Source organism: Piliocolobus tephrosceles, chromosome 16 (genome assembly GCF_002776525.5).
Source record: "Piliocolobus tephrosceles isolate RC106 chromosome 16, ASM277652v3, whole genome shotgun sequence".
In the NCBI taxonomy this organism is placed as follows: Eukaryota; Metazoa; Chordata; class Mammalia; order Primates; family Cercopithecidae; genus Piliocolobus; species Piliocolobus tephrosceles.
Genome location: NC_045449.1, coordinates 24,648,931 through 24,672,046, shown reverse-complemented (window position 1 = coordinate 24,672,046; position 23,116 = coordinate 24,648,931). Strand labels below are relative to the sequence as shown.

Sequence of the window (23,116 nt, the reverse complement as noted above, 5' to 3'; positions counted from 1 at the left end):
AACTCTTGTGTGCTTTTCAATGAGACTTTTAAATAACTATAGCTCTTAATTTTCATGGTTTCTGTAACTTTGTGACAAAAAGTATCACCAAAATGCTTTTTGTTGTTTTGTTTTAAAATAAATGTTTTATTACTTCCAACTGTACTTTTTGCCTTTATTATTTTTAATTGATGCATAATTGTCCATATTTATGGGGTACAGAGTGTTATTTCAATACATGTACACAATATATAATAATCAAATCAGCATAATGAGCACATACATCACCTCAAACATTTATCACTTCTTTGTGTTGGGAACATTCAAAATCTGCTCTTCCAGCTATTTGAAAATATACAACAAATTGCTGTTAATTATAGTCACTCTACAGTGCTACAGAACGCTGTAACTTACGCCTCATATCTAGCTGTACTTTTGTATCCATTAACCAACCTTTGGTTATCCCCTCTACCCTTAACCGTCCCTGTCTCTAGTAATCACTATTCTACTTTCTCGTTAAATAAGCTCAACTTTTTTAGCTTCAACATATGAGTAAGAACATGTAACATTTATCTTTTTGTGCCTGACTTATTTCATTTAACATAATGCCCTCCAACCTCATCTATGTTGCTTCAAATGACAGAATTTTTTCTTTTTGGTGGCTAAATACTATTGCATTGTGTATATAGACCAAATTTTTTTATCCATTCATCTGCTGATAGACACTTAGGCTGATCTCATATCTCAGCTATTGTGAGTAATGCAGCAATAAACATGGGAATGTAGAAATCTCTTTGACATACTTATTTCCTTTTTTTTTGGATATATACTTTGAGTGGGATTACTAGATCATACAGTAGTTTTGTTTTCAGTGTTTTGAGGGACCTTCATACTGTTTTCAGTAATGGCTGTACTAATTTACATCACACCAACAATGTATAAGAGTTTCCCTTTGTCTGCATCCTTGCCAGCATTTGTTATTTTTTGTGCCAGGGTGAGATAATACCTCATTGTGGTTTTGATTTGTATTTCCCTGATTACTGATGTTAAGCATTTTTTCATATACCTGTTGATCATTTTTATTTTCTTTTGAGAGATGTCTATGCAACTCATTTACTCTTTTTTCATTTGAATTATTTGATTTTTCTTTTTCTTTTTTTGGCTATTGCTTTGTCTGAGTTCCTTGTATATTTTGAATATTAATCCCTTGTCAGATGAATAGTTTGAAAGTATTTTCTCCCCTTCTGCAGGTTGTCTCTTCACTGCATTGATTGTTTCCTTTGCAGTGCAGAAGCTTTTTGCTTTTTAGTTTGAAATAATCCCACTTGTCTAATTTTGGTTTTGTTGCTTGTGCTTTTGAGGTCTTTTCCATAAAAAATTTGCCTAGACCAATGTCCTGAAGTGTTTCCCTTATGTTTTCATGAGTAGTTTCATAGTCCGGGGGTCTTACATTTAAGTCCTTGATCCATTTTAAGTTTTTTTTTTTTTTTTTTTTTTTTTTTTTTTTTTTTTTTTTTTTTTTTGAGACGGAATCTTGCTCTGTCACCTAGGCTGGAGTGCAGTGGCACAATCTCGGCTCACTGCAACCTCTGCCTCCTGGATTCAAGCAATTTTCCTGCCTCAGCCTCCCGAGTAGCTGGGACTACAGGCATGCACCACCATGCCTGGCTAATTTTTGTATTTTTAGTAGAGACAGGGTATTGCCATGTTGGCCAGGCTAGTCTGGAACTCCTGACCTCAGGTGATCCACCTGCCTTGGCCTCCCAGAATGCTGGGATTACAGGCATAAGCCACAGTGCCTGGCCCATTTTGAGTTTATTTTTATATATGATGAGAGATAGGGGTCTAGTTTTATTTTCCTTCATATGAACATCCGATTTCCCCAGCAATATTTGTTGAAGAAACTCTCCCTTTCCCAATGAATGTTCTTGCACCTTTGTTGAAAACCAGTTGGCTGTAAATATATGGATTTCTTTCTGGGTTCTCTATTCTGTTCCATTGTTCTATGTGTTTTTATGCCAGTACCATGCTGTTTTGGTTACTAGAGATTTGTAGTATATTTTAAAGTCTGGTAGTGTGATATCTATTTGTTCTTTTTCTTCAGGATTGTTTTGGCTATCCATGGCGTTTTGTGATACCATACGAATTTTTGGATTTTTTGTTTATTTATGTGAAAAATGCTACTGATATTTGATCGAGATTGTATTGAATCTGTAGATTGCTTTTGGTAGTATGGTCATTTTCTTTTTCTTTTTCTTTTTTTTAAAGGGGCTGTAATTGTATTTATTAGATTAACAAGGCAAATGTGAATTTTCTTTTCTATGTTCCGGTGAGTCTGTGTATTGGTTGACTCAGACAGACAAGAAGCCACAAGGAAACAAAGAAGTAATCATTTGTTGAGAGACATGATTAACTATGTTCTTCCCTGAAGCTACTGGGATGGGAAAGGTCAACGACTTCCTTAGAACCCTGAGACAATTGGGGGCTCTGGAGACCTGCTGTGCCTCTGCTACTGGAGCAGCCCAACTGCCAAGGCAGCCTCAAGTTCAGGAACAGCTAATTACCAGCTCCGGCATTCAGTTTGTCTAGCCTTATGATGGCTACATAGGCCACTTCCCACTGTTTTCTTTTTCAGCTGAACACCATCGGCCTGGGTATCCCTTTTTGGGGAATATGTCTGTCTGTCTGAACCCCGTTCTCTTCAAATGGCTCTGTGGTAAAATCTGGTCATACCATGCTCCAGCATCAGGGGTACACGAGAGTACGCAGTCTGTGAGCACCCATGAGGACTCTCGTGCTGGGCCCCTGCAGCCCAGGCTAGCTGTGGTACCAGTCGAGGAAGAGAAAGGAGAAGGAGCACACATCATGGGGAAGAAGAGGATCCACACGTGGAAGCCAGTGTTGTTGTTAATGGCCTCTCTTATGTCTTTGTTGCCTTCCTTGATATTTTCAGTTGCCCCCACAACTAACCGGTGAATGCTATCAATCTCAGCTTCCTGTGGCAAAACCTTTGCTGTGAGTATCTCTTGAAGTCTGGAAATCTCAACCACTCTCCCTTTGATCTGCCTCACTTCATCAAACAAGCTGTTCATGTCACCAATTCGTCGCTGATTTTCCTGTTCAAACATTTGTATTTCTTCTGGGGATAATTCATCTTCACCTTTGCCGTCTCCCCAGGTTCCCAATTCAGGTTGTGTTTCAGCCAAAATCTTTTCTGGATGTTCTTCAGTGGCAGGGTTTTCTTCAGAGTCTTTTGAAGGACTCTGTGAAACTTTCTCAGATGTGGATTCTCTTGTCTTTGCATTTGGTTCTGGTTTCAGCTTAGATAATCTTTTCTTATCCACCACTCTTAACTCGGATGGCTCTTTGTTCTGAGTAAAGTTTACACACTGTTTTTTTTTAAGTAGTCTTCAATGAAATCCAAAACAGCAGTCCTGTGCTCCTTCACTGCTGGGAATGTATCTCCTTGTGAGCTTCTGTTCGTAGTTGTTGAATTGTTTCTGAACAGGTCCTCATGGATATCTGGATATCCTGGTCTATCTGGTCTCCTTCTGTGTCTGTCATCCTCCCATGTTCAGACATGGTATAGCTATAAGCATTAATATAATCTTTCCTGTGTTCCAGAAGACAATCTCTCAGTTTGCCAATGTGAGAAATCACTTCGTGGGCCTGGCTGGAGAAGTCGCCCTTGGGCCAGGGACTGCGGCGGAACAGCTCATCCCGGCTGCCATCGACTCCGCCGCTCACCGCCACTCCCAGCGCCTTGTTCTGCGTCTTCACGGTCTTGACACTGGTCCGGAATAGCAGCGTGATGTCTACCGCCCTAGCGACCGGCATTGGCAGCCCCACACGGGACCTGCCCGCGTCAGCAGCTGGCGACAGCAGTAGTATGGTCATTTTCACAATTTTAATTTTTCCAATCCATGAACGTGAGATGTCTTCCATTTTTTGGTGTCCTCTTCAATTTCTTTCATCAGCGTTTTAGTTTTCCTTGTAGACGTCTTTCACCTCCCTGGTTAAATTTATTCCTATGTATTGTTTTTTTTTGTGGCTACTGTAAATGGGGTTACTTTTTAAATTTCTTTTTCTTCTGGTTGATTGCGAGTGTATAGAAATGCTACTGATTTTTTTTTTTTTTTATGGAGTCTCACTCTGTCACCCAGGCTGGAGTACAGGGGCGCCATCTCAGCTCACTGCAAGCTCCGCCTCCCGGGTTCACGCCATTCTCCTGCCTCAGCCTCCTAAGTAGCTGGGACTACAGGCACCCACCACCACGTTCCGCTAATTTTTTGTATTTTTAGTAGAGACGGGGTTTCACCGTGTTAGCCAGGATGGTCTCGATATCCTGACCTCGTGATCTGCCCGCCTCAGCCTCCCAAAGTGCTGGAATTACAGGCGTGAGCCACTGCACCTGGCCTACTGATTTTTATATGTTGATTTTGTATCCTGCAACTTTACTGAATTCGTTGATCAGTTTTAATAATTTTTTGGTGGAGCTTTTAGGGTTTTTTATATATAAGATCATGTCATCTACAACAGGGACAATTTGACTTTCTCTTTTCCAGTTGGATGCCCTTTATTTCTGTCTCTTTCCTAACTGCTCTGGTTAGGACATCTAGAATAAATGGATGTGGAATAAAAGTGGTGAAAGTGGGCATCTTTTTATCATTCCAGATCTTAGAAAAAAATATTTCAATTTTCCCCCATTTAGTACGATGTTGCCTTTGTTATGTATGACCTTTCTTGTGTTGAGGTATTTTCCTTCTAAATCTAACTTGTTGAGAGTTTTTATCATGAAAGAATATTGAATTTTATCAAATGCTTTTCCTGCATCTATTGAGAGGGTCATATGATTTTTTGTCTATTTTGTTGATGGGATGCATCATGGTTATTGATATTTGTATGTTAAATCATCTTTGCATTATTGGGATAAATCCCAGTTGATCAGGGTGAATGATCTTTTATTTCCTTATTATTATTATTTTTATAGAGACAGGGTCTCATTATGTTGCCCAGACTAGTCTCAAACTATTGGGCTCAAGTGATTCTCCTGTCCTGGCTCCCCAAAGTGCTGGGATTAGAGGTAAAGGCCACGACACCCAGCCTTTCTTTTATTTTCTGTGTGAATGATCTTTTTAATGTGTTGCTGGATTTCAGTTTGCTAGCATTTTGTTGAGAATCTTACATTTATGTTCATTAGGGATACTGGCTTATAATTCCGTTTCTGTTGTTGTTGTGTTCTTGTCTGGTGTTAGTATTAGCATAATGCTGGCCTCACAGAATGAGTTTGAATTTTCTAAACGAGTTTGAGAAGAACTGATATCAGATATTCTTTAAATATTTGGTAGAATTCTGCAGTGGAGTCATCAGATCCTGGGCTTTTCTTTGATGAGAGACATTTTATTACAGATTAAGTCTTGTTAATTGTGATTAGTCTGTTCAGGTTTTCTATTTCTTTTTGCTTCAATCTTGGTAGGTTGTACGTATCTAGGAACTTATCCATTCCTGCTAGGTTTTCTATTATGTTGGCATATAGTTTGTAATAGTCACTAATGATTCTTTGTATTGCTGTGGTGTCAGTAGTAATGTCTCCTTTTTCATTTCTGATTTTATTCACTTGGGTCTTTTTTTTCTTGGTTAGTCTAGCTAATGGTTTGGCAATATGGTTTATCTTTTACAAAACCAACTTTTTGTTTTGTTGATTTTTTTGGGTTTTTTTGTCTTAATTTTATTTATTTCTGCTTTGCTCTTTATTATTTCTTTTTTTCTACTAGTTTTGAGTCTGGTTTATTCTTGCTTTTCAAATTCCTTGAGATGCATTAGATTGTTTATTTGAAACCTTTCTACAATTTTGATGTGAGCATTTATTTCTATAAACTTCCCTTTCAATACTGCTTTCTCTGTATTCCATAGGTTTTAGTATGTTGTGTTTCTATTTTCACTCGTTCCAAGAAATCTTATGATGTCATGGGACCTCAGTAGAAGAAATTTTTAAAAATAAATTAAAAACTAAAAAGTAAAAATTCAAAAAAAATTAAATTCCCTTCTTAATTTCTTCATTGACCCACTGCTCATTCAGGAGCATGTTGTTTAAATTCTAAAGTTGCTCTTGTTATTGATTTCTATTTTTATTTCATTGAGATCAGAAGATATTTGATATGATTTCAACTTATTTAAATGTAATAAGATTTGTTTTTTGACTTAACATGTGATCTATCCTGGAGAATGTTCCATGGGCTGAAAAAAAAGAGGTGTATTCTGCAGCTAGCTGTTGGATGAAATGTTCTATAAGTATCTGTTAGTCCACTTGGTCTAATGTTTAGTTTAAATCCAATGTTTCTTTATTGATTTTCTGTCTAAATGATCTGTCCCATGCTGAGAGTAGGGTGCCGAAGTCCCCAACGATTACTGTGTTAGAGTTTATCTCTCCCTTTAGATTTAATAATATTTGCTTTATAATACTGGAGTGCTCTGATGTTGGGTGCATGTATGTTTAGAGTTGTTCTCTTGCTGAATTGATCCCTTTATCATTATATAATGACATTTTTCTCTTTTTACAGTTTTGACTTAAAGTCTGTTTTGTTTAAGTATAGCTACTCCTGCTTGCTTTCAATTTCCATTCATGTGAAATATCTTTTTCCATCCCTTCACTTTCAGTCTACATATGTCTTTACAGGTGAACTGAGTTTCTTCTAGGCAGCATATAGTTAGGTCATGTTTTTTGTTTTGTTTTGTTTTGTTTTTTTGAGACAGAATCTGGCTCTGTCGCCCAGGCTGGAGTGCAGTGGTGCAATTTCGGCTCACTGCAACCTCTGCCTCCTGGGTTCAAGCAATTCTCCCACATCAGCCTCCCGAGTAGCTGGGACTACAGGTACGTGCAACCACACCCAGCTAATTTTTGTAATTTTAGTAGAGATGGGATTTCACCATTTTGGCCAGGATGGTTTCAATCTCTTGACCCTGTGATCCACCTGCCTCGGCTCCCAAAGTGCTGGGATTACAGGAATGAGCCACTGCACCTGGCCAGTTAGGTCATGTTTTTAATTTATTCAGTTAATCTATATCTTTTAAGTGGGGGATTTAATCCATTTATATTCAAAGCTATTATTGATAGGTGAGTACTTACACCTGTCATTTTGTTAATTGTTTTCTGGTTGTTTTGTATATCCTTTGTTCCTTTTTTCCCCTCTTATTATTATTGCAGTGTACTGGTTTTCTTTGGTGATAGGATTTGATTCTTTTCTTTCTCCTTTGTATATCTGCCATACCAGTGAGTTTCATATTTTTGCATGTTTTCATGATTGTGATTATCATCTTTTCACTTCCAGATATAGGGCTCCCTTGAGCATTTCTTGTAAGGCCAGTTTAGTGGTGATACTTTCCCTCAGTTTTTGCTTATCTGTGAAAGACTTTATTGTTCTCTCATTTCTGAAGGACAGTTTTTCTGTGTATACTATTCTTGGCTGGCAATTTTTTTTTCTTTCAGCACTTTGAATATATCATCCCATTCTCTTATGGCCCATAAGATTTCTGCAACAAGATCTGTTGTTATTCTAATGGGGACTCCAATGTTAGTCTAATGGTGATTCCCTTATATGTGACTTTTCTCTGGCTTTCCCTTATATGATACTTTTATCTGGCTGTTTTTAGAGTTCTCTCTTTGTCTTTGACTTTTGACAATTTGACTTTAATTTGCCTGGAGGAGGAATTTTAGGCTGTATCTATTTGGGAAATTTTGAGCTTCCTGGATCTGGATGTCCATATGTCTCCCCAGACTTGGGAAATTTCCAGCTATTATTTTGTTAAATAGGTTTTCAACATATTTTCCCTTCTCTTCTCCTTCTGGAAGTCCCATAATACAAATATTTGTTCACTTAATAGTGATAATTGTAGGCTTTCTTCACTCCTTTTCATTTTTATTTCTTTTTCCTTTCTCTGACTGGGTAATTTCAAATGTCCTATCTTGAAGTTCAGAGATTAGTTTTTCTGCTTGATTAATAAGTCTGCTGGTGAAGGTCTTTATTGTATTTCTATTTCATTCATTGAATTCTTCAGCTGCAGGGTTTCTGTCTGCTTCTTTTTTAGGACTTCCATCTCTTTGTTGAATTTCTCATTCATATGGGGATTTGTTTTCCTGATTTTGTTGAACTGTCAATCTGAATTTTCTTGTCTTGTTGAGTTTCCTTAAGATCATTATTTTAAATTCCTTTCCTGGCAATTAATTAATTTCCTTTTCTTCAGTGTCTGTTACTAGAGAGTTACATTCCTTCAGTAGTGCCATATTTCCTTGCTTTATCATGTTTCTTGTGTACCTGCATTGATGTCTGTGTATTTGGTGGAATAACTGCCTCTTCCAAACTTTCTAGAGTGGCTTTTATAGAGGAAGATTTTCACCTGTAGTTGAAATTTTGTGTGCTTGTTGGGATGGATGTGGCGACATTGTTTCCAGATAGGTGAAATGGTATAGTCTCTGTGCAGTTTCTTCAACTGTGTTCAACATCAGCAATACCTGTGGGCACCTCAGTGGCCTTGGCTGTAGAAAGTTTGTGAGAGCAGCAGCAGCGGCATATGTTATTAATGTCCTTGATGTTGAGGGCTTTTGGAGTCCTCCTACTCTTGTTTTCCCCACAATGGGGAAACTTAGCTGAGGGGGATCCCTCTTGGTGTCAGGTCTGACATGGCCTATAAGCAGCTGCAGTGGCACTGGGCTCCAGGTGCAGGTGCTCAGAGCAGGTGTGGGGTTAGGGTCCTAAGCACAGGATCTCCCAAACTTGTGGCTCCTGAGTCTTGGGGTGCAGGTTTGCTTTCTGTGGCAAGGTTGGGTGTAGGTTGCCCATAGAGACATGATCTGTGACTCTGAGGCACGTCCTAGCAGCTTGAGCCCAGGAGGCTGGGCTGTAGCTGTGATTCTACCCCTGGGGGGCAGGGCACAGCACTGGCCTGACTCCAGAGAGGAAGCTTGCTGTGGAGGTTTGGGCCCAGGAGGAGGATATGGTTGTAATATGGGAACCTAAACAAATAAAACTCAAAGGCAACTCAGGTCTCAGGGCATGAGGCACTGTGTAGTAGTGACACAAGACCATGGAATGGTGGGGTTCAGCATTATCCAAGACACTGTAAGACCAGGTACAGTGGCAGCAAGTAACCCAGAAAGGCAGAGCACAGCTGTTCTTCGGGCCTTAGGGAGTACAAGGAAAAGAATAGCAGTGACTCTACTTCCCAGGGAGAGGGGTATTTCAGCCACTCAGGCTCTAGGGGTCTAGTACAGCTCCAGAGAAGCCAGGTACTAGAGTTGTTTGGACTGTAAGGCAGAGTTCCTTAGTTCAGCCAATGTTCTGTTTCCTTGGGACACAGGTTACGACATCAACTCAGCACTGGGTTGTGTAGCAGCTCAGTTTGGCCAGGGTACCAATTCCCAGAGGGCAATGTGCTGCTTCAGTTCAGGGCTGGGGGTGGCCAAGGCACTATTTCTTGGGATGCAGGGAGTTTCTTCAACTTAGGCACTGAGGAGGAATGACTGCTTTGAGTGGCCAATGAATTGTTTTTCCAGGAGGCAAAGTACTGTCTCAGCTTTGGCCCAAGGGAATGAGGGGAGAGGTAGATGGAGTGACTCCACCTCCACTTGGCCTCATGTGGAAGAGTGCTTGCAGCTCCGTTTGGGGATGCTGGGCCACTGGCCTGAGGTGGTTTGGTGGTGGCTTAGCCCCAGGGATGAAGGGGTGTCGTGACTACTCACCCCTGAGAAAGACACACTCCAGCTGTAGTTCCAATCCCAAGTTGGTGTAGTGCAGTAGCATGGCCACAAGGGTCAGGGCACTGTGTCAGCTTCTTCTCTGGGGAGAGCACCGGTATGTGGTCTAGAGGCAGCTCCTTCAGCTGGGCTTAATGCCTGTGAGGACTGCAGGGGACCCCAGTAGTGAGCTGTGTAGGTGTCCAAGGTGTCGATGGGGACTGCTGGGATCCTTTTGCTTACTTTCACTTCATAGGTAGAAGTTCTTCCCCGTTCCCACCTGATCCTGGTTGGGGGATGCGGTAGTGGAGACCTGGCATTGCCTTCTGTTCTCTATGTGGCCATCTTGAGTTTCTGTGCTCACTAGGATTTCTGCTACTCCTCTGAGGCAAGATGGCACTTTCCCTCAGTTATTTTTCTTAAGGTAGTTGTTATTTGTTGTTCTGGCTTGTCTTTGTGAGGGAAACAGGCCCTAAGGGCTTCTAGTTGGCCATCTTGCTGATGTCACCGAAATAAATGTTTCCAAAATGTTTTAATTATAAAAGAGTTAAATGTCCTACTGAAATAGAAATGAACATATTAAAGCAAATTTAGTCATTCAAATAGAAAATTAAAAGGCAAACCCAATAATGTTAATAGCTATCCTATGAAAAGTAATGGAGAAAAAATTACTTATTCCATGAAATTCAACAATGCAGACAGGTCACATGTTCTATAGCTTTTATTTGATGTTTCTGCCCAAAAAGATTAGGTTGTATCAGACAGGAATAAAAGGGGAAATGAGGCTGGGTGCAGTGGCTCACACCTGTAATCCCAGAACTTTGGGAGACTGAGGCAGGAGGATCTCTTGAGCCCAGGAATTTAAGACCAGCCTGGGCAACATAGTGAGACCCTGTCTTTAAAAAAATAGCCAGGCATGGTGGCACAGCCTATAGTCTTAGTTACTCAGAAGGCTGACATGGGAGGATCATTTGAACCTGGGAGATAGAGGCTGGAGTGAGCCATGATTATACCATTGCACTCCAGCCTTGGCAACAGAGTGAGCTCTTGTCTCTAAAAAAAAGGTTGAGGGGGAAGGGGGATGACAGACTAAAAGTTTCAAGTATCCTCTTCCATATAGAAATCTTCCATTTTGAGGACACCAGCAGAAATCTTTCTAAAAACTTCTAATCCTATGATTTTATGCTACTTAAATCCCAATTTTAAATCTTGGACAAAGAAGCAATAAGAGTAGAGCAAAACAAGCCAACAAAAGAGCTGTTTGAAGATTTGCCAATAAGTTATTAGCAATGCTTGAAATTTAGAATCTTCTTCCTTTTTAAAGAAGATAAATCTGCTTTTCTTCTTCCATACTGCCATCAGCTCAGCAATCATCTCCTCAGACCAAATGGCTACCAATATGTGTTTATTGAGAGTCATTTTGTATAAGCCTGCCCTTGGAGAGAATAATTATTCTTGTTTGCAGACATTTTTATCTGGCAGCAGATTCTGCCTCCTCATTGCTGTCCTTGTTCTCATTTGCTGGGCTTAATCCTTCATATTTTATGCTATCTATCTGTCCCTATTGCTATACCTTACTCATATATATGATTCCATATAATTCCACGTAATTGGATTCCATATCATCTAATATATGGGACTTCCTTATAACATTACCCTTAGGTTCCTTAAATTCTAAGATTCATCATATCTAAAGCCTTCATTTTACAAACAAGGAGACCTGGGTCCATGGAGGTTAAGGAACTTGCGAAAGATCACAGAGTCATTTAGTGAAGATCCAGTATTGGAACGCAGCTGCTATAACTACTGTCTAGTGTTCTCTGTAGGATGTGGCTTTGTGTTACGAAATTTGCCCATCTTATAAGTGAAAATCACATCATTATGCCTTTTGGAATTTCATTAAGTAAATTCTCTTTGGATATATCATAAGACAAGCCAGGTAGTATAATGTAAAGTTTGTAGAAGACATAGTTACTGAAGAGAACATGACAATCAATAAACTTAGGAACATTTGAAGCTCAACCAATACAATGATTTTTGAAAGGGCTGAAGAACTTAACTAATCTTGACAGTTCTTTCCCTTGTTTACTACATACTTTAAAAACTGAAAATCGAAGGGGGCGGAGCAAGATGGCTGAATAGGAACAGCTCCAGTCTCCATCTCCCAGCGCGAGCGACACAGAAGACTGGTGATTTCTGCATTTTCAACTGAGGTACTGGGGTCATCTCACTCGGGAGTGCCGGACAATCCGTGCAGGTCAGCTGCTGCAGCCTGACCAGCGAGAGCTGAAGCAGGGCGAGGCATCGCCTCACCTGGGAAGCGCGAGGGGGAAGGGAGTCCCTTTTCCTAGCCAGGGGAACTGAGACACACAACACCTGGAAAATCGGGTAACTCCCACCCCAATACTGTGCTGTAACACCGGCACACCGGAGAATATATCCCACACCTGGCCGGGAGGGTCCCACGCCCACGGAGCCTCCCTCCTTGCTAACACAGCAGTCTGCGGCAATCTAACCGCAAGGCAGCAGCGAGGCTGGGGGGGGGGGCGCCCGCCATCGCTGAGGCTTAAGTAGGTAAATAAAGCCGCTGGGAAGCTCGAACTGGGTGGAGCTCACAGCAGCTCAAGGAAACCTGCCTGTCTCTGTAGACTCCGCCTCTGGGGACAGGGCTCAGCTAAAGGAGCAGAAGCCTGTGCAGACGCGAATGACTCTGTCTGACAGCTTTGAAGAGAGCAGTGGATCTCCCAACACGGAGGTTGAGATCTGAGAAGGGGCAGTCTGCCTGCTCAAGTGGGTCCCTGACCCTGAGTAGCCTAACTGGGAGACATCCCCCACTAGGGGCAGTCTGACACCCCACACCTCACAGGGTGGAGTACACCCCTGAGAGGAAGCTTCCAAAGCAAGAATCAGACAGGTGCACTTGCTGTTCAGCAATATTCTATCTTCTGCAACCTCTGCTGCTGATACCCAGGCAAACAGGGTCTGGAGTGGACCTCAAGCAATCTCCAACAGACCTATAGCTGAGGGTCCTGACTGTCAGAAGGAAAACTATCAAACAGGAAGGACACCTATACCAAAACCCCATCAGTACGTCACCATCATCAAAGACCAGAGACAGATAAAACCACAAAGATGGGGAAAAAGCAGGGCAGAAAAGCAGGAAATTCAAAAAATAAGAGCGCATCTCCTCCTGCAAAGGAGCACAGCCCATCGCCAGCAACGGATCAAAGCTGGTCAGAGAATGATTTTGATGAGATGAGAGAAGAAGCCTTCAGTCCATCAAGCCTCTCAGAGCTAAAGAAGGAATTACGTACCCAGTGCAAAGAAACTAAAAATCTTGAAAAAAGAGTGGAAGAATTGACAGCTAGACTAATTAATGCAGAGAAGGTCATAAACGAAATGACAGAGATGAAAACCATGACACGAGAAATACGTGACAAATGCACAAGCTTCAGTAACTGACTCGATCAACTGGAAGAAAGAGTATCAGCGATGGAGGATCAAATGAATGAAATGAAGCGAGAAGAGAAACCAAAAGAAAAAAGAAGAAAAAGAAATGAACAAAGCCTGCAAGAAGTATGGGATTATGTAAAAAGACCAAATCTACGTCTGATTGGGGTGCCTGAAAGTGTGGGGAAAAATGGAACCAAATTGGAAAACACTCTACAGGATATCATCCAGGAGAACTTCCCCAACCTAGCAGGGCAGGCCAACATTCAAATTCAGGAAATACAGAGAACGCCACAAAGATACTCCTCCAAAAGAGCAACTCCAAGACACATAATTGCCAGATTCACCACAGTTGAAATGAAGGAAAAAATCTTAAGGGCAGCCAGAGAGAAAGGTTGGGTTACCCACAAAGGGAAGCCCATCAGACTGACAGCAGATCTCTCGGCAGAAACTCTACAAGCCAGAAGAGAGTGGGGGCCAATATTCAACGTTCTTAAAGAAAAGAATTTTAAACCCAGACTTTCATATCCAGCCAAACTAAGTTTCATAAGTGAAGGAGAAATAAAATTCTTTACAGATAAGCAAATACTTAGAGATTTTGTCACCACCAGGCCTGCCTTACAAGAGACCCTGAAGGAAGCCCTAAACATGGAAAGGAACAACCGGTACCAGCCATTGCAAAAACATGCCAAAATGTAAAGACCATCGAGGCTAGGAAGAAACTGCATCAACTAATGAGCAAAATAACCAGTTAATATCACAATGGCAGGATCAAGTTCACACATAACAATATTAACCTTAAATGTAAATGGACTACATGCTCCAATTAAAAGACACAGACTGGCAAACTGGATAAAGAGTCAAGACCCATCAGTCTGCTGTCTTCAGGAGACCCATCTCACATGCAGAGACATACATAGGCTCAAAATAAAGGGATGGAGGAAGATCTACCAAGCCAATGGAGAACAAAAAAAAGCAGGGGTTGCAATCCTAGTCTCTGATAAAACAGACTTTAAACCATCAAAGATCAAAAGAGACAAAGAAGGCCATTACATAATGGTAAAGGGATCAATTCAACAGGAAGAGCTAACTATCCTAAATATATATGCACCCAATACAGGAGCACCCAGATTCATAAAGCAAGTCCTTAGAGACTTACAAAGAGACTTAGACTCCCATACAATAATAATGGGAGACTTCAACCCTCCACTGTCAACATTAGACAGATCAACGAGACAGAAAGTTAACAAGGATATCCAGGAATTGAACTCATCTCTGCACCAAGCGGACCTAATAGACATCTATAGAACTCTCCACCCCAAGTCAACAGAATATACATTCTTCTCAGCACCACATCACACTTATTCCAAAATTGACCACATAATTGGAAGTAAAGCACTCCTCAGCAAATGTACAAGAACAGAAATTATAACAAACTGTCTCTCTGACCACAGTGCAATCAAACTAGAACTCAGGACTAAGAAACTCAATCAAAACCGCTCAACTACATGGAAACTGAACAACCTGTTCCTGAATGACTACTGGGTACATAACGAAATGAAAGCAGAAATAAAGATGTTCTTTGAAACCAATGAGAACAAAGATACAACATACCAGAATCTCTGGGACACATTTAAAGCAGTGTGTAGAGGGAAATTTATACCACTAAGTGCCCACAAGAGAAAGTAGGAAAGATCTAAAATTGACACTCTAACATCACAATTAAACGAACTAGAGAGGCAAGAGCAAACACATTCAAAAGCTAGCAGAAGGCAAGAAATAACAAAGATCAGAGCAGAACTGAAGGAGATAGAGACACAAAAAACCCTCCAAAAATCAGTGAATCCAGGAGTTGGTTTTTTGAAAAGATCAACAAAATTGACAGACTGCTAGCAAGGCTAATAAAGAAGAAAAGAGAGAGGAATCAAATAGACGCAATAAAAAGTGATAAAGGGGATATCACCACCAACCCCACAGAAATACAAACTACCATCAGAGAATACTATAAACACCTCTACGCAAATCAACTAGAAAATCTAGAAGAAATGGGTAATTTCCTGGACATGTACACTCTCCCAAGACTAAACCAGGAAGAAGTTGAATCCCTGAATAGACCAATAGCAGACTCTGAAATTGAGGCAACAATTAATAGCCTACCCACCAAAAAAAGCCCAGGACCAGATGGATTCACAGCTGAATTCTACCAGAGGTACAAGGAGGAGCTGGTACCATTCCTTCTGAAACTATTCCAATCAATAGAAAAAGAGGGAATCCTCCCTAACTCATTTTATGAGGCCAACATCATCCTGATACCAAAGCCTGGCAGAGACACAACAAAAAAAGAGAATTTTAGACCAATCTCCCTGATGAACATCGATGCAAAAATCCTCAATAAAATACTGGCAAACCGGATTCAGCAGCACATCAAAAAGCTTATCCACCATGATCAAGTGGGCTTCATCCCTGGGATGCAAGGCTGGTTCAACATTCGCAAATCAATCAACGTAATCCAGCATATAAACAGAACCAAAGACAAGAACCACATGATTATCTCAATAGATGCAGAAAAGGCTTTTGACAAAATTCAACAGCCCTTCATGCTAAAAACGCTCAATAAATTCGGTATTGATGGAACGTACCTCAAAATAATAAGAGCTATTTATGACAAACCCACAGCCAATATCATACTGAATGGACAAAAACTGGAAAAATTCCCTTTGAAAACTGGCACAAGACAGGGATGCCCTCTCTCACCACTCCTATTCAACATAGTGTTGGAAGTTCTGGCTAGGGCAATCAGGCAAGAGAAAGAAATCAAGGGTATTCAGTTAGGAAAAGAAGAAGTCAAATTGTCCCTGTTTGCAGATGACATGATTGTATATTTAGAAAACCCCATCGTCTCAGCCCAAAATCTTCTTAAGCTGATAAGCAACTTCAGCAAAGTCTCCGGATACAAAATTAATGTGCAAAAATCACAAGCATTCTTATACACCAGTGACAGACAAGCAGAGAGCCAAATCAGGAATGAACTTCCATTCACAATTGCTTCAAAGAGAATAAAATACCTAGGAATCCAACTTACAAGGGATGTAAAGGACCTCTTCAAGGAGAACTACAAACCACTGCTCAGTGAAATCAAAGAGGACACAAACAAATGGAAGAACATACCATGCTCATGGATAGGAAGAATCAATATCGTGAAAATGGCCATAGTGCCCAAGGTTATTTATAGATTCAATGCCATCCCCATCAAGCTACCAATGAGTTTCTTCACCGAATTGGAAAGAACTGCTTTAAAGTTCATATGGAACCAAAAAAGAGCCCGCATTGCCAAGACAATCCTAAGTCAAAAGGACAAAGCCGGAGGCATCACGCTACCTGACTTCAAACTATACTACAAGGCTACAGTAACCAAAACAGCATGGTACTGGTACCAAAACAGAGATATAGACCAATGGAACAGAACAGAGTCCTCAGAAATAATGCCACACATCTACAACCATCTGATCTTTGACAAACCTGACAAAAACAAGAAATGGGGAAAGGATTCCCTATTTAATAAATGGTGCTGGGAAAATTGGCTAGCCATAAGTAGAAAGCTGAAACTGGATCCTTTCCTTACTCCTTATACGAAGATTAATTCAAGATGGATTAGAGACTTAAATGTTAGACCTAATACCAAAAAACCCTAGAAGAAAATCTAGGTAGTACCATTCAGGACATAGGCATGGGCAAGGACTTCATGTCTAAAACACCAAAAGCAATGGCAGCAAAAGCCAAAATTGACAAATGGGATCTAATTAAACTAAAGAGCTTCTGCACAGCAAAAGAAACTACCATCAGAGTGAACAGGCAACCTACAGAATGGGAGAAAATTTTTGCAATCTACTCATCTGACAAAGGGCTAATTTCCAGAATCTACAAAGAACTCAAACAAATATACAAGAAAGAAACAAACAACCCCATCAAAAAGTGGGGAAAGGATATGAACAGACATTTCTCAAAAGAAGACATTCATACAGCCAACAGACACATGAAAAAATGCTCATCATCACTCGCCATCAGAGAAATGCAAATCAAAACCACAATGAGATACCATCTCACACCAGTTAGAATGGCAATCATTAAAAAATCAGGAAACAACAGGTGTTGGAGAGGATGTGGAGAAATAGGAACACTTTTACACTGTTGGTGGGATTGTAAACTAGTTCAACCATTATGGAAAACAGTATGGCAATTCCTCAAGGATCTAGAACTAGATGTACCATATGACCCAGCCATCCCACTACTGGGTATATACCCAAAGGATTATAAATTATGCTACTACAAAGACACATGCACACGTATGTTTATTGCGGCACTATTCACAATAGCAAAGACTTGGAATCAACCCAAATGTCCATCAGTGACAGACTGGATTAAGAAAATGTGGCACATATACACCATGGAATACTATGCAGCCATAAAAAAGGATGAGTTTGCGTCCTTTGTAGGGACATGGATGCAGCTGGAAACCATCATTCTTAGCAAACTATCACAAGAAGAGAAAACCCAACACCGCATGTTCTCACTCATAGGTGGGAACTGAACAATGAGATCACTTGGACTCGGGAAGGGGAACATCACACAATGGGGCCTATCATGGGAAGGGGGGAGGGAGGAGGGATTGCATTGGGGAGTTATACCTGATATAAATGATGAATTGATGGGTGCTGACGAGTTGATGGGTGCAGCACACCAACATGGCACATGTATACATATGTAACAAACCTGCACGTTATGCACATGTACCCTAGAACTTAAAGTATAAAAAAAAAAAAAAAAAAAAAAAAAAAACTGAAAATCTGGTACACCAAAGTTAGCCAGCTAAATCTTTAAACCCAGTGAAGAGAAAAATAATTTAAATTAAGATCTAATAAAATGAAGAAAGGAATTGATCATACTAGAATGAGAATTTTAGTGGCTTTTGACTGGTAAATATTGGTCATAAGAGAAAAATATAATACATAAAAAGTCACTAAGGAGAATAAGAAGTTAGTAAATTGAAGAGAAATTTGTAAGCCAGTGAAGACAAAGAGATAAAACAAGAAGAGAGAACAAGCAGAACTGTGGAATGGCTTGGGTTCTTTTAATCTTAAAAGTGAGAGTAGCCAGGTATACAGAAGGAATCTAAGTATATAGATTTAAGATTTTAGACAAAGCATTCTGCAACATATTCCACTTATGACTGTGCTGACAAATGCATAAGTCTTCTAATATTTTCACATCCTTGCCAACACTTGTTATTTTCCACTTAAAAGATTAGAGCCAGAGTTGGGCACAGTGGCAGGTGCCTGTAGTTACAGCTGCTCAGGAGGCTGAGGTGGGAGGATCACTGGATCCCAGGAATTAGAGCCCAGCCTGGGCAACACAGTGAGACTCCCATCTCTATTTTTAGAAATTAAAAATAAATAAGATAAATGTATAGCTATACTAGGAGACATGAAGGGTTACCTCGTGGTTTTAGCATAACCAGTATTTAACTGTATATGTGTACTGGGAAACTTGAAGCCAACTTAATTACCACAATTTAAATAAGAAAATTCTTATATTTTACCTTTCTTCATAGATTCTTTTTCCATTCCCTCCTTGTATGTGTATAAGAGTTCATCAACTTCCTTCAGATCCAGGAAGCCTGAGCCATCACTGTCCCACTTCTGAAAGATGGCTTCTAGGAGAAGCCTCCGTCGGACTTGGAAAGCATTTCGGCTAAACTAGGATACAAACAAGATAATAAAGCACAGAAGATACATGTTCATTGTGCTAGTGTTTATTCCAAAAAAAGTCCAGCATCTTTTATTAAAACAGGTTTACTTTGGGGCTAAGCATGATATTAACGGAAAATGCAGTGATTCAGCAGTGGCACATGCCTGTAAATCCAGCCGCTTAGGAGGCTGAGGCAGGAGTATCACTTGAGGCCGGGAGCTGGAGACCAGCCTGAGCAACATAGTGAGACCTCAGTCTTAAAAAAAAATTTTTTTTCAATTTTTTAGAAAAGAAAATGCAGTGATTAATTTTAATCCTTTAAATACCATTTCTCTGTTTTACATCTAGGCCAAAACAAAAACAAAACAAAACAGACATTCTTGTTTGGTCCCATGGTAGGGGGTTATCAGAACTTATTAACATTAGTGTCAACTAAAGTTGGTATACAACCTCCCACTGCTAAACTTGACTGGCTTTGAAGAGAAAGAACAACAACAGGCATTCTCTGCATTAGTAATCCTTAAGAATCTTTGTGTGTGTGTGTGTGTGTGTGTGTGCAAATTTCTTCTACAAACCTTAAGAATCTTTGACCATTCTTTTCCACTCTTTCTCTAGTTGTTCAGGAATGTGATAAATACACAGAGTGCTCTGCCTGACTTCTTAGTGGGATTTTAAAATTATTATTATTTTTATTTAGAGACAGTCTTGCTGTGTCACCCAGGATGGAATAGAGTGGCATAATTACAGCTCACTGTAACTTCAAATTCCTGAGCCCAAGAGATTTTCCCTCCTCAACCTCCCAAAGCACTGGAATTACAAGCATGAGCCACTGCACCTGGCCCTAAGGGATATGTTTTGAGTGAAGGGGAATGAATGGCACTGTTTAAATAATGAAAAATGGCTGTGTTTTAAAAATTATTTTTTTATATTTAAGATTGATTATATTTGACATTAATTTTATTTATCTTTTAGAGTTTTCACTAGGCTAATTATATTAGTGAGATAGTAATTGAATTAATGTCTAGATAGATTTAAATGCAAAAATAAAATGAATATATACCTTTTGATTAAGTAGGAGGAACTGGAATTGAGAAGGTAAAGGGAATTGTCTAGAATTAGGCTGAAAAGACTCATAAGGCTGATGATTACTGAAAAAGCTTAGTGAAAGTAATTTACATATTTCATGTAAGAGACAAGAAATTGTTCATATAAGCTAATGTGTCACCCAAGTAAGTAGTAAGTTCTTAGGAAATATGTACTACCTGGGTGCTCATGAGTAAAAATATATACTCAGCCATAATCATACCCCAGGTGTGTGTACTCATAAAGACACTCACACACAGGCATATAATGCACACACACATCTTTGCATATATCCATATCTGCTTCTCAACTTTCAGAGAAAGAATAAAGCTGTACAATAAACCATCTCCTGCCAGAAGCAATCATGTTATTATTAGGGGAATGAGTTCTCTGGGGTGTGATCTTAGAATATTTGATGATAAAATAGAATCTTTAACGGCTATGCTTGTTGAAATAAAGCGATCAGTTTGGTTGTACATTTTTTAACATGAGCCATATCAGGAGCAATTGAGGTTGAGAGATTTACTTATAATAGTGACCTCATTTGTATCATTAATAAATAATACTACCCACCTGTTCTAAGGCATTCATTTTCTCTTGTTTTGTTTCAACATAGCCCTCCTTAAAAAAGGAGGTGAGAGTCTCGCTGACACTCAAGGGAGCGTCTTCACCAACAAATGTCTCCAGGAGTTGCACAAACTGGAGCAGATTGAATGAAACTCCATTGAAGGCAGTTCTGCCTTTTACTTCCTTGCAAGACTGAATATTTCTGATAATTGAGTGTAAATCTGTCAAGCAGGAAACATTACCAAGCAGTAAAGTGAACAAGTCTTTCAGTTAGGGAAAATAAATGAGTGCCTATTGTAATGAATACCTGCTATTTTTGCCTGTCAGGAATCCATGCTCCCTTCATGAGGACAGCATCCTCCTTTTTTCTTTGGAAAAAACATCTCTTCATTGTCAGCTCAGATGAGTCAGGTCATACTGTGCCTCCCACTCTGGTGCCATGGATGGTCGTGTGATATACGCCTGGCTAACAATTCATATATGATAGCAATGTAACCTACTATAGGCCAATGAGAGTTAGCCTTAGAACTTTTGGAAGAACTGTTAGGGACGAATCATTCTTTTTGTACTCTGATTGCTGAACTAGTAGAATATAAGCTTAGAGATGCTTTCATGGCCATTTTTGTCACAGCATGGAGAAAACTGTCTCAAGTTGAAAGTGACACAGAAAAACAGGGCTCAGAGGCAGACAGACAGTATCCTGTTGCTATTGTTGAGCCTTTGAATCTAGTTGTGCCTGAAAACAGCTGCACTCTGAACTTTCTAGTTAAATAAATTACTAAATACCACCACCACAACTCCTTTCTCCAAGAGTCTTGACTAATATATTTACCTTTTGGCTCAATAGTATAATATGAAGTATATTTCATAAAAGGTCAGCAAAGTGACTTCCATTTGATTTATTCATTGATTCAATCATTCATGCCCTTCTATATGAGATTTGATGTGACTCAAACAAATGATTACTCACAATTTTTATATACATTGATAGAGCAAAATTGATATAAAGGTGACTAAGAAGAACAACATAACTAGCAGACTGCAAGAGCTTGATCAATGCCATGCATTTTCACCAGAAAATTTGAGGATAGAGAGTTTGTTATTTGAGGCTTAAATGAGAGAAAAATTTGCAGGTAGGAAGAAGATAATCTTGATCTAATTTAGTTCTACAACTTGTTGATGTGAAAGGCAAAACAATATAATAGGATTTTAGTGAAATATGAGTGCTTTTGGAACAATCATTGTTAAAGACATGCTTTGTCTGAAAGTCAGAAACTACTCTGCTCTGTTGAGTAGATCTTTCTTTGTAAATCTTCAAAAACAAGATAAGATTCTCACTTGTCTCATATGTTTAGATGTGGCCCTTACCAGGGAAAGGCATAGCTGAAATGATTTCTATTGAGTTTTAGTATCTAGTATCTGATTTTCTCTGTATGCTTAGATTATAGCTTTAAAGTAGTGGTAGGGTCATATCATGGTTAAAAAATGTATACTAATACGGTAAGTTTCAAAGCAGAAGAGCATTCATCAATAGCACATGCCACCATCAATAGTACACCACCACCAAATACATCTATCTGGTATTTATTTAGATTCACCAGCTTACGGACAAAATAATGCAAGGAACACCTTCCTATTCTGCCTTAGCTAAATGCAGTCTTTATCATCGAGTAGCAGAGTAAATTAAATCCATCTATTGGACTGCCATCTATTCTTCCTACTTTCATTGTTAACATGTACCTGTGAACCTGGAGTTACCATAGATTAAGTTTGCCTGTTCCTCATCTTCAAATGTGACATACTTCATTTTCCAGTTGCAAGTAAAAAATTCACCTGTAAAAACACATTCCATAACGTAGCCAATCAAACTTCACTTTCACAGTATTTTTGTTCTAGGGTATAAATGAAAGGAGGATTAAATGAGGAGTTACCTGACCATGACTTTCCTTCTATTTTTTGGGACTTGGGTTCACAGGACTTGTCTTTCTGAACTTTCTTTTTTGTAGTTTCTAAAAGGTACAAATGAAAATGCTTATGAATTAAACATTACATCTTCCATTAGCTATTCTAAGGTTAATAAGTGATAGAAATGCCTTGCATATAGAACACGAAAAACTCTAAGTACTTTCCCATATATGTAGTGTTGTAATCAACCACAGTGAATAAGTTAATAACTTGAATTGTTGAAAGCAGCTCTGTAGCAAAAGCTATTATTGTATCCAATTTGGCCATGCAAAATGAGGGCTATATTTCCCAGCCACCCTCACAGCTAGGTATTACTATACAGTAGCCCCCTTTTTATCCTTGGGCGGATATGTTCCAAGATCCCTAGTGAATGCCTGAAACTGCAGATAGTACATATACTTTTGCAGTTTGAGGTGTGACAGAAAAACTAGCATGAGTTTCTTTTTCCTTCTTCACAATTTAATAAGTAAAAGATTTGTTCTTACTGTACATTTTAACAACCCCAGAATACAATTTTCTTTCTTTCCTAAGTTGAGAACTTTCATCTCTCCCTTCCTTCCTTCCTTCCTTCCTTCCTTCCTTCCTTCCTTCCTTCCT

The 23,116-nt window shown here is 39.5% G+C and overlaps 1 protein-coding gene and 1 pseudogene across 1 annotated transcript in view; both read right to left on the bottom strand.

Annotated features, from left to right (window-relative positions):
* EFCAB5 (EF-hand calcium binding domain 5) overlaps positions 1-23,116 on the bottom strand; it is a 175,050-nt gene that overhangs the window by 40,014 nt on the left and 111,920 nt on the right. Inside the window, exons 11-14 of the mRNA XM_023183936.1 lie at positions 22,486-22,563; positions 22,295-22,387; positions 20,561-20,775; positions 18,756-18,912 (exon numbers count right to left, since the gene is read on the bottom strand). Of these exons, the coding sequence (XP_023039704.1) occupies positions 18,756-18,912; positions 20,561-20,775; positions 22,295-22,387; positions 22,486-22,563 (543 nt within the window). The remainder of the gene's footprint in view (positions 1-18,755; positions 18,913-20,560; positions 20,776-22,294; positions 22,388-22,485; positions 22,564-23,116) is intronic.
* On the bottom strand, positions 1,780-3,964 carry LOC111520838 (annotated as a pseudogene).